General features: G+C 36.1%; 1 protein-coding gene across 7 annotated transcripts in view; it reads left to right on the forward strand.

The window, feature by feature from the left end:
* Positions 1–13456, forward strand: part of CSNK1G3 (casein kinase 1 gamma 3) — a 132357-nt gene extending 118901 nt beyond the window's left edge. For 6 of the 7 annotated variants that reach the window (XM_060143482.1, XM_060143485.1, XM_060143483.1 and 3 more), the window contains one exon: positions 7674–10095. In XM_060143482.1, the coding sequence (XP_059999465.1) occupies positions 7674–7728 (55 nt within the window). In that variant the 3' untranslated portion in view covers positions 7729–10095. Of the gene's footprint in view, positions 1–7673; positions 11277–11628; positions 11696–13079 lie in introns of those variants that run through there. The other variant, XM_060143481.1, reaches the window with a different exon arrangement.
* Positions 13457–18682: the final 5226 nt, after the last annotated feature.

The following is an 18682-nucleotide window of genomic DNA, read 5'->3' on the forward strand; positions in this document are numbered from 1 at the left end:
CTTAGTCTGTGATTAAGAAACGTGAGCGTGATTTCTTTTTCTAAATTGCATCTAATGCTTCTCTTCTCTCTTCCACCATTTTGTGGATAGCTAGAGACCTGCTTAGAATTCTTTTTCAGAATTTGTTTCCTACTTCCTTCTTTTCTTCTTGCCTCTGATTGGCAGAGAGCCCTCTCACCCCATCTCATTACTAGAATGTATTCTACAACAGATATTTTAGAGTCTCATGTTTCCTAGAATAGTACCTCATGGGGTAAATGTATGATTTCCAAGTGATGGAAAATAGTCTCTTCCCCCAAGATAAAGTGGCTCCTTCATTAGTAATGAGATTTTGCCTTACCTTTTTTTACTGTAGTGGAGAATTTTTTTTTTAAGGCAGGTGATACAAATGATAGCACCCTCATCATTTCTTCCAGGAATTTAGGAGAACAAGGCTTCCTTTAAGTTTAGTTATTGAGTTTTTAAGTATTGTGAAGTCATCTTTTTTCCTTTGTTTCTCTGTTTCTCTTTTATTCCCCCTTTCCATCATTTACTGAACAGTTATTGTGTGTTTGGTAATATGATGATTATGAAGATAAGTCAAGGCCCTTTCGTTCCATTGGAGAAGATAGTAAGTACACTGGTGACTTTTACATAGTGGTTCTCACCCTGGCTTCATATCACAATCATCTGGGGAGTTTTAAAAATATGCCAGTACTTAAATTGTACTTTCTGAGTGGTAGGGTCTGGTTACCAGTATTTTTTTTTTTTTTTTTTTGTGGTACGTGGGCCTCTCACTGCTGTGGCCTCTCCCGTTACGGAGCACAGGCTCCGTGCAGGCTCAGCGGCCATGGCTCACAGGCCCAGCCGCTCTGCGGCACGTGGGATCTTCCTGGACCGGGGCACGAACCCTTGTTCCCTGCATCGGCAGGCGGACTCTCAACCACTTGTGCCACCAGGGAAGCCCACCAGTATTTTTAAAATGCCTTTAAGCCAATTCTAAGGAGCAATCAGGATTGAGAATCACTGATCTAAAGCAAGGTATTATAGGATTAGCAGTATGGAGTTCAGAGACTGGAGTATGCACTTCTAGCTGAAGATCAGGAAGTCTGGGTAAGGATACATTTGCAGTAGTTCTCAAAGATGAGTATGATTTGGCAAGGGAATGTGGGTCAGAGAGAAGAAGAGGTTGAGCGACAATGTGGAGCAAGGAAAGAATGGGTTAGAGTAGTAACCCGTGCACATAGAGAGTGAATATATTAATGGGAACTGAAATAGGCTAAGTGCCCAATCTCCAAGGGCCTTTAGTAGCACGTTAAAATATAAATAAATTGGACATGATCTTTTTTAGCACAAGAAAGCATGCTGTGGGTTTTAAGCCAAGAAATGGTATAATCAGATTGAATCTTAAGAAAATTAATTCAGCAGCAGTTTGAGACTTATGTTGCTTCCTGGGTTTCTCAGATTGCAGGAAATCTCCATTCCCTCCTTCCCTGCCTCCCTTCCTCCCCCCTTTCCTTCCTTCCTCCTAAAGTACAGGCTGCCTGGTAAGGAAGGCTGATGGAGGATGAGACTGAGAGGAGAGTAGAAGTAGGTTGGAACCAAATTTTAAAAGCTGTGTGGACTTAATGCCTCAGACAGTGGAGAACCATTGCTGAGATTTAAGAGGAAAAGGGCATGACCATATTATGATGGGGGAAGTTTGGATGGCAGATTGGAGAGAGGAGGGTCTTACACTAGAAGTCAGTTAAAAGGCTCTTAGCCGTGGTGGAGGCAAGAAGTTATGAAATAAGCCAGCATGAGAGTGTGGAGAGATTTTAAAAGTCACTTCAGACTTGAGGAACTAATTGCACATGGATGGAGAGGAAGAAATTGAAGGTGAGGGTGGGTCTGCAGGCTCTTAGAGTAGTTACATGGTCTTGCTCTCTGATCTAAACTTAATTGCCTAACCAAACAGTTTCTCATTTTTATAATCAAGAGACCTAGAGAAATGAAATTACATTTCAAGTATGAGTTTTAAGTGAACTCATGAGTTGTCAGTGAACTAAAGTTTAGACGTCATGAAAGATATTTTCTATATACTCATCAACGAGACGAGGAGAGGCTAGGTTCTGGAGTCCTAAGTGGGTGGGGTCTGGCACGTACCAACAGTCCCTCAACCAGTGGATGAGCCAGTGAGTCATTATAGGGACAGATAAGAACTTCAGATCCAAAAAACCCACACATGTATGGTCACCTTATTTTTGATAAAGGAGGCAAGGATGTACAATGGAGAAAAGACAGCCTCTTCAATAAGTGGTGCTGGGAAAACTGGACAGCTACATGTAAAAGAATGAAATTAGAACACTCCCTAACACCGTACACAAAAATAAACTCAAAATGGATTAAAGACCTAAATGTAAGGCCAGACACTATCAAGCTCTTACAGGAAAACATAGGCAGAACACCCTATGACATAAATCACAGCAAGATCCTTTTTGACCCACCTCCTAGAGAAATGGAAATAAAAACAAAAATTTAAAAATGGGATCTAATGAAGCTTAAAAGCTTTTGCACAGCAAAGGAAACCATAAGCAAGACAAAAAGACAACCCTCAGAATGGGAGAAAATATTTGCAAATGAAGCAACTGACAAAGGATTAATCCCCAAAATTTACAAGCAGCTCATGCAGCTCAACATCAAAAAAACAAACAACCCAATCCAAAAATGGGCAGAAAATCTAAATAGGTATTTCTCCAAAGAAGGTATACCAATTGCCAACAAACACATGAAAGAATGCTCAACATCTAACTAATCATTAGAGAAATGCAAATCAAAACTACAATGAGGTATCGCCTCACACCAGTCAGAATGGTCATCATCAAAAATGTACAAACAATAAATGCTGGAGAGGGTGTGGAGAAAAGGGAACCCTCTTGCACTGTTGGTGGGAATGTAAATTGATACAGCCACTATGGAGAACAGTATGGAGGTTCCTTAAAAAACTAAAAATAGACCTACCATACAACCCAGCAATCCCACTACTGGGCATATACCCTGAGAAAACCATAATTCAGAAAGAGTCATGTACCACAATGTTCATTGCAGCTCTGTTTACAATAGACATGGAAGCAACCTAAGTGTCCATCGACAGATGAATGGATAAAAAAAAAGTGGCACATATATATAATGGACTATTACTCAGCCATAAAAAGAAACGAAATTGAGTTATTTGTAGTGAGGTGGATAGACCTAGAGACTGTCATACAGAGTGAAGTAAGTCAGAAAGAGAAAAACAAATACCGTATGCTAACACATATATATGGAATCTTAAAAAAAAGAAAATGGTTCTGAAGAACCTAGGGGCAGGGCAGGAATAAAGACGCAGACATAGAGAATGGGAGAATGAACTTGAGGACACGGGGAGGGGGAAGGGGAAGCTGGGACAAAGTGAGAGACTGGCATGGACTTATATATACTACCAAATGTAAAAGAGATAGCTAGTGGGAAGCAGGGAGATCAGCTCGGTGCTTTGTGACCACCTAGAGGGGTGGGATAGGAGGGTGGGAGGGAGACGCAAGAGGGAGGAGATATGGGGATATATGTATATGTATAGTTGATTCACTTTGTTATAAAGCAGAAACTAACACACCATTGGAAAGCAATTATACTGCAGTAAAAATGTTAAAAAAAAAAAGAATGTAAAATCAAGAAGAAACTATTTTAAATTAAAAAAAACCCCAAAACTTCAGATCCAGACAGAGGAACATGCTTCAGTTTCTGGGTAGACTTTTGAGAAGAAAGTATATGACATAAATCCAGGAAGACAAGCCATATTCTCCAAGAAGAAAAGGGCAGTCAGTAATGGGAAATGGTGGTGTGCTGTCAATAGGAAAACCTTGGCTATTATCATCTATGTTTTCTACAGAGTTTAGGACGTTGACCCATTATGATTTCTTGTTTCCTACCTAAACAGTATTTCAGGCAACAGCCTTAATGTTCATCAGAAGCAGAACTTAACATTTATTCCCAAATGATTTAAGACTAGAGATGTGGCTTCAAAGCTTCTAGGGTAGATGATCAGGTCAGAAGCATGAACCTGACTTGTGAGGGCGTATTGGCTCACTGTAACCACACAAGGAATTATCAAGAAAGAGCCAAGAAAAAGAGAATCATTGACAAGAACATGATTTAAATGTCTGGTCAGCTTATCTTTCCCCAAGGTAGTTAGTTGTCAGTAGCCTAGATCTGAGGAGACCCTACATGAGGTATGAACTAGTGGATAAGAAAATGTAGCCACTGAGCAGCAAGGAGAGAAAATATCCTTGAAAATTGTAAAGGTGTGAGTTATTTTCTAAGACCAGATAATTTAATTTATTGATAAAGTAACTTGCTCACGTCATCTGTGAAAACTTCTCTATGTGCTGATTCCTGGAATCTGTGCTGTTATTTGCAGTTATTGTTTCCGATACCACCCGCCCCACAACTGTACCAAGTTAAAATTACGTGGTTTCTTTTTATGCATTTGCCTGCTCTCATGTGAACTGATGACATGGTGTCCACTCAGTATCTCCAGTGGTCAGCTCATTGCATCCAGGATGAGGCCTCATATTTGAAGTGGAGACACGAGAGGGTGACCTGGCAGTTGGATCTAGAAAGCAGTGCTTCTTGCGATTCAGTCCTTTAATAATTTGGTGCAAATCATCTCTCTCCAGAAAAGCTTCCATGGGCACTAAAATCTGTATTTTGTAAGGTTTCACTAGGGTCTGTGGCCCAAGGGTAAGAGCTTTAGCTTTAGAACATGCTTTAGAATTTTGACCAGGTTCTTACTCTAGAAGTTAGTTGCATTTATGAGGCAAATCATTCATTAATCCAATAGGTATTAAATGAGTACCAATTTTGTGCCCATTTGTGGGATGTATCTGTGAGCAAGACCTTAGGAAACTTACATTCTATGTGGAGGTAGATAATAAGTAAATAAATAAAATAAATTCAGATTAATACTATGTACTGAGAGGAAAATAACACGGTCATTTGTCAGAGTGGCCATATGCAAGAAACTGTTTTAGACTGAGTGCCCAGGGCAATTGAGATGAGACCTAATTCATTAATCACTAAGACTATAAATCAGCTGTTTTGATAATGACTTTTAAGAAGTCAGCCACAAGTTTAATATCAATTTCCTTCTTAACTGCTGTAAGTATATCATATTTTGAGAGCATCTCTGTTCTCTGTACTTGGATGCATTCATATCGCATAAAGTAATGCTGTCCTCTGGTGGTAGTCAGTTTAATAGCATGCCAGCTCTACTTAGGCAAAGTGCAAATCTGTTTCAAGGGTGTACTGAATGCAAGTGTGTATTCAGTGGGATTTATTTCTAAAAAATAGATGTCTTTTTTAGATTGCTTTTGATTTTAAAAGGTCTCTACAATTATAATGCATTTGAAGATCTTATTTAATCTTAAATAAATGCTTGGAGTAGTTTTCTGTGTTCAACAATACTTACACAATGGAAGGAAAGATTACCTAGGAAATAGGAAGCACTCAACTCTCAGAACTGAAAGCAGATTAATGGTAAAAAATAAATCAGACAAAGTGAAGTGCTAATTCAAGTGTGGTAAAGCTGAGATTTGAACTTGTTCATCAAAACATCTATTATATTCAATTCCCCATTCCAAAAGGCTTATGTATACCTTACAACACTTTATTAGTAGAAAACTTTTTAAAAGAATATACTTTGGAATTTGAAAAGACAAATGACATTATTTAGGAACAGTGAACATTGTTAATAAAACTTTATATTTATTAAACAATAAAGTTCCATTGATATATGCCCATATTCTTAAATTTAATATTCTAATTATTTGGTCTTTCTTTTAAATACCAATTTTTTAATATTTTGTTTTCTACAGTATGGACATTTTCTAACTCTTTTCTAAGTTTTTAATTGAAAGATTCTTTTTAGAATAATGATTTTTATCTCCTAGTAGTTTTTTGTTTTGCTTTTTTATTTTAGAAAATATATATAATAGATTTGAGAAAGTATTAGGTACCTAACAGTTAGAAAATTCTGACTTACTTCTCTAAGTCTAGGAAAAATGTATTGTGGCTAGAATCTTCTTTTACAGTGGTGCCTCTTTTTAAGGCCCTTGATTGGGTAATTTATTTCCATTCTTTCTGGTAGTTACCTCAATAAGAGTAAAACCCGTCAAGATTGATAACGGCACATATTTCTAGTTGAATCTTTATCAGCTGATATATACAATTTTGAATTATTCACATTCCATGGTCTAGTCATTATGTACTACTTGAATGCAATTGTATAATTTGGTTTTGAATGCCCCATAGTGATTTCATAATTATGGCATAAATCACAATAAATGGTCTGAAATTATTTTTGACTAAAGATAATGTGAGTGGAGAGAGTATGTAATTTAACTGGACAGTGTGGATTTTTGTTTACATTTATTTCACAGAAATAATGATATCTAGCCTTTATTTCATCTTCCATGATCTTTTGCTGGATAGGACACCTGAAGCTCCATGGTCTCTTTTATTTTATGCTTAGCTTGAAAATGTTGAGTTAATATTGTTTTATGAAGGTGGGCTGGTAAGAATTAAAGGAACATCTTTGTAAGGACTTCAGTGGGAAAAAAAAAAAAGGAGCCTCTCTAGATGTGGTACCTGTCATCTTGATATTCTGATAGATTGACTTTCTTTTAGGTATGGAAGGGGAAAACGGCCAGACCTTTATTTGAAGGAATGCTAGACTTTTAGAATATATATACGTGTGTGTATTTGTTTTGTTAGTTGCTGATCAGTGATTTTCATTTAACTTTCAGTTCATACCAACCTCAGCATTGCTCTACATGTGTTGCATCTTCTCATGACTAGGAGAATTTACTGTGAGAAAAACTAGTTCTCTCAGGGATCATGTCTACGTTTTTTCCACCTAGGAGTAAAAACCAGATATTTCTTAAATAGACTACAAAAACTGAATGAGTTTTCAATTGCAAAACTGAATCACCTTGATTATGCTGTTTTAAATGTTAAGCATATTTTTCCCTTAATTAAAATAACATGATAAGCTTGACCTTCTTTAACCTCTAAAGAATTAAAAGTGCCAATCTTAGCATTCTTACTCTATTTAATGTATTTTCTCTCTTCCACTTCGTAAATATGATGGAAAATGTTTGTTGAAGAGTGTTTTGGGGATTTATCTTTTTAGTTTTGGAATCTAAACTAATTCTTAATGAAAATAAAATCCCCAAATTAGGCTCATTATTGCTTTTCTAACAATGGCTTCAACAATCATATATGAATACCAGGAAAAAAGGGAAAGAATACATAAGATGAACTTTATATAACAGCATGCCATTGCCAGAAATTAGTATCTAAAATAGAATGTGATGGGTCAGTTGGGGTTCAGAACTTTATGGCTTTTTAGTTAGTCTTCGTGCAGAGCCTTTTCAGTTTAGTGGCTCCTTTTAATGTTGCATAGAATGTCTTGCTATTCTAAAAAGGCACACTGATGAAATGATAGTAACAACTCTGCCATCGTTTCACTAATATATATGCTTCATTGGTATGTTCACTGTTTATGTTGCACTAGCCCGTGGCTTTCTATGGCATTTAAATTAGTATGATAGATTCAGCCTTACTTTGCAACATTTTAGTATTTTTATAATAAAAGGAGTATTTCCCTCCATCTGCAGGTGCTGCTGCTTTTTCAAACGAAGGAAAAGGAAAACCATACAGCGCCACAAATGACTCTGGACACAGACAGATCATGGGGAGTTACTTACATGTTCATCTGCTGTCTTGTGATTAAAATCATCTCTGTAGTGACCACATATATTTTCAAGAACTCACTGTTAGAAACAAAAATGTCATACTTTCATACTTCATTTTGTGGTTGTCTTACATTCGTATTTTTTTCTAATTTAACTTTTATGGAAGCTTTAAAGTTTTGTCAAAACATGAGTGCTTTGCCCATCATTGAATGGAATGGACCAATGAGGTGGTATTGATGAATTACAGTTCTGTAGAACATTTTTCAGAAGCTCTCCTCCTGTTGTAGAAAGCAGTACAGTATCTTAAATGTCAACCAATTATATACCTAATCTGATTTTTATAACTTCTGTGAGAGAATAATCAAAGAGGAATTTTCTCCCCAGTGGATAATGCAACAGAGAAAACAGAGTTGCCCAAATATTTAAAAGAAGTTATCCCTTGAGAAGATCATTATCTGTGTGACATCTGCATTGATTTCACTGTTACTGTCGGTACTGCTATTCATGAGTCATATTAACATTCTCTCTGTGAAATCATGGTACAGTTACTGCCCAGAGGTACTGAGGAAAAAGCTCTATGGGTTTGGCAGATGGTAGTGGTAAAATGAATCATAAGTAGTGTGGTAAATATGAGCTCTGCTTTTGTTGCACCACTAAGTGAAGTACAGTGTTGTCGAAGTGGCAAAAGCGCTTATTTTTTAAAAATGCAAAATATTTGTATAATGTAACTTTATGCTTCCAGGTAATAATGTATGTTAGACAGCAAGAAATGAATACTTTAAGAAATGAGATATGTTGGAGTTTTTTGAAAAATACACTAAGGAGAAGGAATAAATGTGAATCTCACCGCATCATATGAGGCTGAAATCTAAGGAGATCCCACTGAAACCTGCTGCTGAACGATTACATTCACCTTAAGCAGAAAACTTTGGATGTGCCACACAATGGTGTCTGTTATTAATTATTTGCCCTTTGATTTTAAAAAAAGACCCTCAGCAATAAAAACGGGGTCACGCTATTGCCCTCTGCACACATTAGTCTCTTGTATTCAACTTTGCTGGTTCTCTGGAATTTTCCTACTTTTTAGCGTAATTGTGATGATTGAAAACTATTTTGGAGAGGATGGGTCAGGTGCTTTGTCCCCATAGTCTTTTGAAGTGCCTGCATATGAACAAAGTAATGGTTCTGTAAAAAAAGGAAACCCATTCCACTTTTCAAGTATGCTTTGTTTTAAGCCATGAAGACACAGGTATACTTTTGTCACATTCTACTAGCCAGAATTTGCAAGGAGAGTTAAGACAAAAAGACTGGCTAGAAAGATAATTATGTTGTTCAAATCTCACATTCACCTTTCCTTCATGAACTTGTTGCTTACTCCTTCCACTCAGCCCCTTCTTTTTGTCTTTAAGTGTGTGCCTCCGGGCATGCTTATTTATTTTTATTGTCTCAAGGTAACATTTAAAATATGTAATTAAAGTAAATAAATCTACATTTTTGACATTATTGCATTTACAGGAATTTAACTGTACTTTGTAATTTATTTTTCTTATTAGCCAAAAGTTCAGTGCATTGTTTTTGATGAATTAGGCACCCATATGAATACCGCAAATCAGGACATTATCATTGTTGCTCTGAATCTATGAATGATCTTTATAAGTTCTTGATTTTAAAGACCTACACTCAGCCTAGAAAACACTTGTTGTATAATTTGGTCAACAGTTTCCATTTTATCTATTTGTATACTGTCATGATGTCTTAAACTACAGGAGTTACATACTGAGTTTTTATTTTTGTTTGCTTTGAGCAAGGTAGATGGATGTTTTGGCCATTATAATGTGAAACCACTTCTTTCTTTACAGTATTTGACCAAATTTGTGTGTCTATGATATTTGTAAATACATGCGATATCTGTATTTCTTATCATAAGCCTGTTTAGTTTTATTCTCAGTAGGGTTTTTGGACTGTACAGTGTTTATATGATCTGAACTCCTTATACATAAGAAGGTGTGTATATTAATCCAATTATGGACTTAAAATATTTTAAAACTATAAATACCCTTATTTGCTGCAAAGACCAGTGTGTAGACATTTGCTTTTTAGCAATATTTTTAAGTGCTCCATTTTAATGCCAAGGAATAAGTCTTTTGGCAACACAAACTGGTCAATAATAGGTAATGCAGGTATGTTCAGGTTAAGCCAACAATGTTTTGCATTTTTATGCTTCTTTTCTGTCAACACTAATGAAGTCAACATTGCCTGAATGTCTGAATAATGAAACACATCCCTGTTTAAAAGTATGTAACTGAAAAAGAAATAAAAAATAAAGGTAGTTTTTTTAAACTTGCTCTTTCCCCTTTCCTCTAATATGGGTAAAATAATGCCACTTACTAATTGAAGACAGGAATTTTAAAAATTCAGTTTATTTAATTTACTAAATGTGAAAAGCAGAGCTAAAGGAACATTCATTCGTTTGTGTTTTTTGACTTTGTTTTGCTTTGTTGGAACCCTATTGTAAAGAGTACATACCTGGAAGTATCTAAGCTTTCTTTAATGAAAGTTAAAAAAAATTTTTTATACTTCTCTGAACTCCTTAATAGAGCAATTAATTAGAACTAATGCCACTAATAAACCGAGGGAAACAAACTGAATCATTTCATTCCTTTTCAAAAATGAAGTCATATTATGATGTTCACAGAAATGAAATATTATTAAATCCAATTTTAAGTGAACGACTTTAATATCATTCCAGATAAAGAGCATATATCTGTGACAGTATCTCACAGTTCATCATTGTGCTAGGTGCTTTAAGGTGCTCTGCTTACTGAAAGATGCCAAAGGTAAGATAAGTCAAAGCAGCACACACTAAGCCCGTGTGTGTCCATTAAGCACCACCATTCAGAAAGAATAAGATATGGAGATGAAACGTAACAGGTTAAGCATGGGTTAAAAGGCCCTGTCTAGAAATATCTGACCTAAGATTAGGTTTCAATCTGAATGACTGTATAGTTGCATTAGCACCCTTTGCTTTTGCAAGTGACAGAAACTTAACATGGCTTCAGCAATAGGCATGCACATTGTTACATTTAACTGAAAAGTCCAGTGATAGGAGTAGCTTCAGGCATGCTTGATCCTGGTGCAAAGTTCAGGAGTCTGTTTTTCTCTGTATCTCTCAGTTTTGCTTCCTACTCTGCTGTTTTCATTGTCAGGGAGATTCTTCATGTGTGATGGTAAAGTGACCACCCAGCAGCTTCAGACTTCTGCCATAATCTCAGCCAAAACAAAGGACAGTTTCTCTCAACAGTTCCAACAAAAGCCTAAGACTGACATTTATTCCTTCATTGGTTCACATGCCCACCCTCGAGCCAACTACTGTGACCCAGGGAATGTTGTTCTCCCATCTTCAGAGGACACACTGAACTGAGAAATAAGGTAGAAGGGGGTGTTCCCCAAAAGGAAATGAGGATATTGTTACCAGAAGGAGAGTGAATGGATTCTGCGCAGGCAATCTAGATATCTTCAGTCATGGTGAGAAAAACAAAATAGAGTATAAAGGCAAACTTAATTGTTTTAAATTAGAAAACATTGTTATTACTGAGACTTTTATTAATGTGAATATATTATTGGAAATCACTAATATAGTGAATGAATACATTTGAAAAATGTTTTGGACTCAGGTAAAAACAGGTCATAAGTACCCTATTTGATGTGCTTTTGTTTAGTTTTAAAGGTTTTTGTGATAGAATTGGATTAGTAGAGTTAAAAGCTAACCTTTCTGCTAGAAGAGAAATAAATTGAATTATAAAGCTTTGCTGATGTTTGGGTTAACTAGTTTCTTCTCTGACCACCTCTAATACAGACCCACATATTATTTTCTTAGGAAATTTACTTCATAAGAATACATGGATCGTAACCAAAGAAAGAACTACATATAGAAGTATTATCAGGTAATACTGCTGGGATATGAACATGGTTTTAGAAAGAACAGTTGTTCACAGCAATGTTTACCATACTGTGATTTTACTCAAATTGAAGAACACTCCTGCACTGCTCTAGACTAGGGGTTGGCAAACTTTTTTGTAAAGTTTAGGATTTATGGGCCAAAAGGCAAAATTAAGGCTTTTATATACTTGTGTAATGAGAAAGAAAACAAATTTCCACTACTTTTTTATTGATGAAATTAAAAATATATATGAACACTTGAGTACAAATTTTTTGTAATACAGGTCTAATGGTAAAAATTAAGTTATTTTGAGAGGATAATATTTCACTTAATTGGGGTTTGAAATCGATTGCAAATGTTCATCTGTTATGCTGATCTGTAATGTGATTTTACATATTTCATCTCTGAAAATGTCTTCATACAGATAGATACTACCAAATACTGTTATCAGTCCACAAGTGTGTGGATGTTAATTGAGCATATTCACCATTTGGAAGGTGTTTATAGAATTCCATTAGATTCTGCTCTTGATATTTGCCTTTGACATATCATTACATCGCAGATTAATTACTTCCTTTTAAAGTTTAGATGGATGCTCCTTATTTATACAGTTAAGTGGATTTTGTAATATGGAAATTTCCTGTGCACTTGGATTGAGATCCAAAGATGTAGCTGGAACTGCAGTTGAGTTTGGAAAACACATCCACTGCAAATTTGTGTGGGAATGGATATCTTGCTGCTCGTGTTAACTAGACAGCATGGGAAGTGTCTAAAGCAGCTTGACATAACTTGCGATTTAAACAGCATTAGTTGTCATCAAAATGACTTTGTTGCAGTATAAATTTCACATATAAGTGCTGTTTTGCCTTGTAATTTTTAAGTTGAAGTTATTAAGAAACATTATCAAATCTGCAGCAAAAGCTAATTTTCAAATCCATTCAGTGTTCGTTAATAATAGGTGAGGGTGATACTCATTCAGAAAAAATTCACTTTTGGTCCTGAGCTCAAAAAATTGCAATAAAACTTTATTACTTTTATCAAACTGCTGTGTAGTTGGGCAAGTCAGGATATTCAGTTTCTGTTTCTAATAAAAATGGAAGTAATGATAGTTAAGACTGCCAAGAGTGAATGAAATTCACCATTGACTTTACTAGTTCATTAACATGATATTCAAATAGTTCCCACAAAATACCTGCTGATGAGTAATATAAAGCATAAACATTGACTTTAAACATTTTACATTTTCACAAGCTTTGTAAATTTGCCCAGTAAACCCTTTTCTGCTCCACATGTCTTTACCACCATTAAGTTACTTCACATCTTAGCAGATTCTCCTTTAATTAGCACTGATGTTTTCTTAAGTTCTTTAAAAATATTCTTTCTTATAGTTGTTCCATGGAGACTATTCACAGAAGGTACTTCTTGAGGCACTTCAAACTCAGTATTGACTTCCCTAGTAATCAATAGCTGGCAGTATTGGTAACATCTGTTGACTCTTCAAAAGCCAAATCATTTTGCCTTGTCTTTTAGTTGGCAATTGATGTCTTCAAGCAACTGTCCTTGCTAAAAAGCTAGTGGTCTTCAACATGTTTTTCTCCTCTGGACACACTTTTTAGCTGCTGCAGTCAAACACAATTAGCTTTAACTCACCATCAATAAAGAGCATTCTTTGCTTGGCTAACAAATGAGCCACTTGGAAAGTAAGTGGCTTGCACCCTCATTCTCATTTTTTTTGTGTGTTTGAATAAATTCTATTGTGATGAGATATTCTGTTTTAAAGTTTTCTCATTGTTCTTACTGTTGCTTTTCTGTGAGTTGGGGATATTGTGATAAGTGCTTAGTCTGGTAATGTGAAAATAAATTGTATTCTTTTAACACAGCTGAAGTGTCATTGCATAATAAACATGATGCTTTGCCATATAGTTGTATAACAAAATAATCCACGTTCAACTGTGCCTTAGAAGCGCAACACTCAAAGTTCACCTTACTTTTTTTTACATAATTAATATTCATTAGTAATAAAAAATAATAAAATGTCTGTATGACAGTATGTGTGGCACTTGAAATGCTGTCAAATTATAACTGCATCACTGAGATTTGTAGTGTGTTGAACAGCAGTGTAAAGCAGTGAGAGCACCACATATGGTCTCTGTCACAACTATTCAACTCTGCCTTTGTAGCATGAAAGCAGCCATAGACAATATGTAAATGAACGAGTATGGCTGTGTTCCAATAAAATTTTATTTATGGACACTGAAATTTGAATTTCATATAGTTTTTATGTGTCATGAAGTATTCTTTTTTTTTTAACCCATTTAAAAATGTAAGTACCATACTTAGCTCATGGGCCAAGTAATAACAGGAGGCGGGCTAGATTTGACTTGTAGACTGTAGTTTGCCAACCTCTGTTCTAGACCACATTGGAAAGATATGGATGTTGGAGGTTAATTTTTTTTAATCTAATTGAGTCACACAACTTATCAAAAGATAACTTTTCTTCACTTTATAAAAGGAAGGGTCATTTTGAAGTAACATCAAGAATTATGATAATGTTCAAGAAAATACATCATAGCACTTATGGGAGTTAGAAATAAATGAGATAATTCCAGCTCCCATATGAACTTAGATGTTGAAGCAGTGAATGGTCTTGGAAAGAGCATGAATTTGGGGACCAAACAAATTTAATTTGATTCTCAGCTTCTTCACTTTCCTTGTGAGAACTGTGGCAAGTTATTTGACTTCTTAGCATCAATTTCCTCACCTCAGATTGGAGTAATGCCTTCTTTGCAGCATGTCTCTGAAGTTTGGCAATGATATTTATAATAGCTCTCCGTGCAAGCTGCCATTTACCATTTCTTTCATGATAAACTATAATTGAAAACTGAGCAGCACCTTTATTTCTCACACAGAGTGTATGCTTCTGCTCCTTGAGACAGGAACAAGGTCTGGTATTTATTAAACTGTGTCTTAGATTGAAGCTGTCATTCCTATCTGTTTAAAAATACTTGCACGCTAATTCTATCGCATTGCACAATTGACTATTTTGACTCAATGGCATTGATAAATTCAAAATCATTAATTCTATACCTTTTTTGATAAAAATAACAAACAGCAGAGGGCAAGGGCAAAACCCTATATCAAGTCACTCTAATCCTGCCTTAAGGTGAATATCAATCCACTGAATGCATGACAGATACCTAAGAGGTCTCTCTAATCCTTCTCCACCACTTGACTACCATTAGCTATTTATGTTTTTCTGAAATCTAGGTGAACCATTCAGTCCATTTCTTTGCCCTCCCATTCTCATTATCCCATCTGAAAAAGGAACTGGATTTAGTTTGCAATGTCTTTTCCTAGTGAATCCATGTTTACTTCTAAAGATCACCATTTCTAATATTACAAATTGCCTTTTAACTAATTCAGTCTAATCTTACTTGGATTCAACATTATTTACCAACCTGTAGCTGTATAATCTACCCTTTTCTTTTTTTAAAATAGGAATTTCATTTCCAGTCTAGTCTTTTTGCCTTGCTCCATTTACCATCTGCCAAGTCTCTCAGGATGGCTTTTGTCCAGGTCTGGAGACTTAGTTGTTCTTTGAAAATATTTGTACATGTGATGGGCTTCATTTCCTTCTTGCTTTTCCCCTCATCCCCCACTTAACTTTCTAGACTGAAGATTATTCTTGATTAAAAAAAGATGGTAAAAGAAAATTTTTAAAGAAGCTAAGTCTTACATTCTTTTTGTCATTCTTCAACCCTTTCCTTACATTTGGCTCTACATGTAGTTTATAAAACCCTTTTTTATTGACTTTAGCTTTTTTTTTCCTTTTAAGAAATCATCAGCTAATTGGGAGGGGGGGTTAAAGATTTTACCATTTCTTATATTCATTTGCTATGCACACTCTATTTATTTCCAGTCTTTTAAGAGTCAAACTTGTCAGAAGAGACATTTTTTGCAGGCTTGCTCCTTTTTCCCCCCCCCTTATCAGAGCCATTTTTAATTGCAGAACTGGAATCACAGTCTTGAGTTCCCTTCACTAGGTATCACCAATCTTAAGATGAGATGATCACATTCTCTCAAGATTCCTGACCCTACCACTTTATCAATCACTTCCTTCTTGCTGGTCATTTTGGTGGTCCAGAGTAGGAATTTCAATTTTTGCTATCTCTGTTTTCTGGAAGATTCGTTTTTTTGGCATATAAAGAATTGTCAGATGCTCTGGTTATGTTAAAATAAGAGAGACGTTGTTTGGACAATCGGAGCCCTCTATCATGACTAAACTTTGTTTCCCAATTCTGGGCTTTTTAAATTAAGGTTTATGTATTCAACTACTTTTTTTTTTTTTTAACACCTTGTTTCAGGCAATGGGCTGTGTGCTTAAATCTGATTTTCTTTTTCTGGCCTGGCATTCTGTAATGTATTTTCATAGTTGTATCCTGATGTCTTCCTCTCTTCTTTTCCCATATATTTTCCACAGTGCATTTTACCTTAGGTGTCCAAATTTCAGTGTTATAAGTCCAGGATACTTCCCTATACCTCTCTTCTCATTTGTGTGTATTCCAATCAGGAATCTCGCCATACCCAGTATCAGTAACTCCTGTGTCATATCTACCATGCCCTGTTTTTATCTAAGTTTTGTTTTTTATAGCTCTTGTCTGTACATTAGTGTGAAGACTGCTGGGTGTTGTTTTCAAACTTCCTGCTTAAGTTCTCTTCTTGAGTGAATCACTTGGCCATCTCTAACCTGATGGTGTATATAACAGCCACTTTCTTGTTTTTTATCTGATCTTTTCACCCGCATCCTCATTCAGTTAAAAAAATCTCTTTAACAAGTCAAATATACTCATACCAATATCTCATGAGATGACATTCTACCCATTTTAAATTGTGCTTTGGAAATTAAAGTCTCATTTAAAAATACCATATGGGCAAGAAAATCACTTACTTCCTTCTTGTACTTTGTATTTTGTCCTGAATCCCATACTGACTTTGTCAGGATGCCCTAAATATTCAATAGTCAGCTTTTTTTGGAATTTAATATTATAAATTGTGTATAAATATGTAAATGTATAAAATGAATTATAAAAATTTGGCAATTAGAGCTATTTTTCCTCCACAGTAATTGGTGCTTAAGCTACTTAAATGGCAGCAACAGCTGAAAATAGTACCTTGACACATTAACATCTGGACAAACCTGTATGGTCTCTTCTACAGGTTTGGCTGGTAGAAGACCGAAAGAGAGACTAAGAATTGAAAGTACTTATTTCTCACATTCAAGAAAGGTTTAAGACTATTCTTTAGTCAAAGTCCTAAGTTGCGAACAAGCAACCACTGTTAATCAAGATAACTTCCAATCAATTCACAAGCGCTGACAGTGAATCAGTGACAATATCACTGCAGTGGCCCTGCTTCTGAAAATGAGCAAGTCGACAGCAACCTGACTCCAGCCTTCTGAAGCGGAGCAAATCAGTGACGGCCCCACGTTTGCGGACAACAGCTGAGCAGAAGTGCCTCACTCCAGGGGCCACACTCCTGAAAGGCAGCTGGCCAGCAGCAGCCTTCCTCCCGTGACACACCCCAGGGGTTTTAGCAGCCTTTTTGGTTTCCCTAAACCCTGCTGCACCATTGTAAATAGTTCATTTTTTACATTTTTCTCTATTACTCTGTGTTCCCTCTCTCCTTCTGTGAAGCCGACTGATACATTGAGGTACTAGGAAAAAAATTTTTTTGAGTAATGGATTTTAATGTAAAAAAATGTTTGGAAAGTACTGCCCTAAATCATCGGGGAATATCATATTCATTCCTTATGTGGTACTTAAGAAAACAGAAAACTATATATTCTCTATATTAATAGTATATAGAAAGATTTCTATCCTAATGTATTAAGCAAGATCTGACACCTGGATCAACAAAGCTTTCATGGTCAAGGCTATCTACTTGTGCCGACTCATTTCTCAAGAAGGCCTGCTTGGCAAAGTAGATTAAGCCTCCTTTGTGTACCTGTTAAGAGAAACAGCTCTGAGTTTTAGGTCTCTCACAGAAGGATCAACTATTATCAGTGGTGTTGGGCAGCTAGAGTCTCAGCTACTGGGGGGGTGGGGTATGGGACCCTGAAGGAAAGGTAGCAGCGAGAAACTGGGCACCGTTAGGGCATAGGATGCTGTGGTTGAAGGTTTGGACTTTGTAGTTGGATAAACCTGTGTTTAAGTAAGTCATGGTTCTGACACTTGATGGCTCTATGACCTTGGGTAAACTGCTTAACCTCTCTAAGCCTCAGTTGCCTCATTTCAAGAAGGAAATTAATAACACTGATTTTACTAAGTTTTGGTGAGGAAGATGTGATATGTTCATTGTAGCCAAGTTTGGCTCGTAGTAGGTGCTCAATTAATAGTAGCTGTTGGCTATTATTTAAGCAGTACAGGGCAGAAAATTACCAAGGAAAAGATGATGTGATGGGAATCTCGATTGTACATTTAGCATGAAACTGAGGCATATGTTTGTAGTAATTCAAATATCTGTGAATGATGCGTTTGTGGCAAGGAACAAATCAATGGGGAAATTAAATTTATTTTGGAGATAACAGAAAAAAAGACTACTGAGAGAGATGGTAGTGATTCTAGTTACTAAGTGTCATATGTTCCCTCTCTCTCTTCTCGTCCACCTCAGCGGGGACACATTGGCTTCAGAGAAGGAGGACTGGAATAGGAAATTAGAAATGTGTTCTGTTCAGGAATTAACCCCTAACTAGCTTTGTCAATCTTTCTGGGTATCCATTTCATCTCTAAGGGAACTGTTAGGGACTGAAAGTTTGTATCGCCTCAAAATTCATATGTTGAAACCGTAACACCCAGTGTGATGGTTTTAGGAGGTGGGGCCTTTGAGAGGTAATTAGATGAAGTCATGAGGGAAGGGCCCCCACTATGGGGTTAGTGTCCTTTTAAGAAGAAGAGAGACCTGAGTTCTCTTTCTCTCTCTCTGCCACGTGAGG

Source organism: Lagenorhynchus albirostris, chromosome 3, assembly GCF_949774975.1.
Source record: "Lagenorhynchus albirostris chromosome 3, mLagAlb1.1, whole genome shotgun sequence".
Lineage (NCBI taxonomy): Eukaryota > Metazoa > Chordata > Mammalia > Artiodactyla > Delphinidae > Lagenorhynchus > Lagenorhynchus albirostris.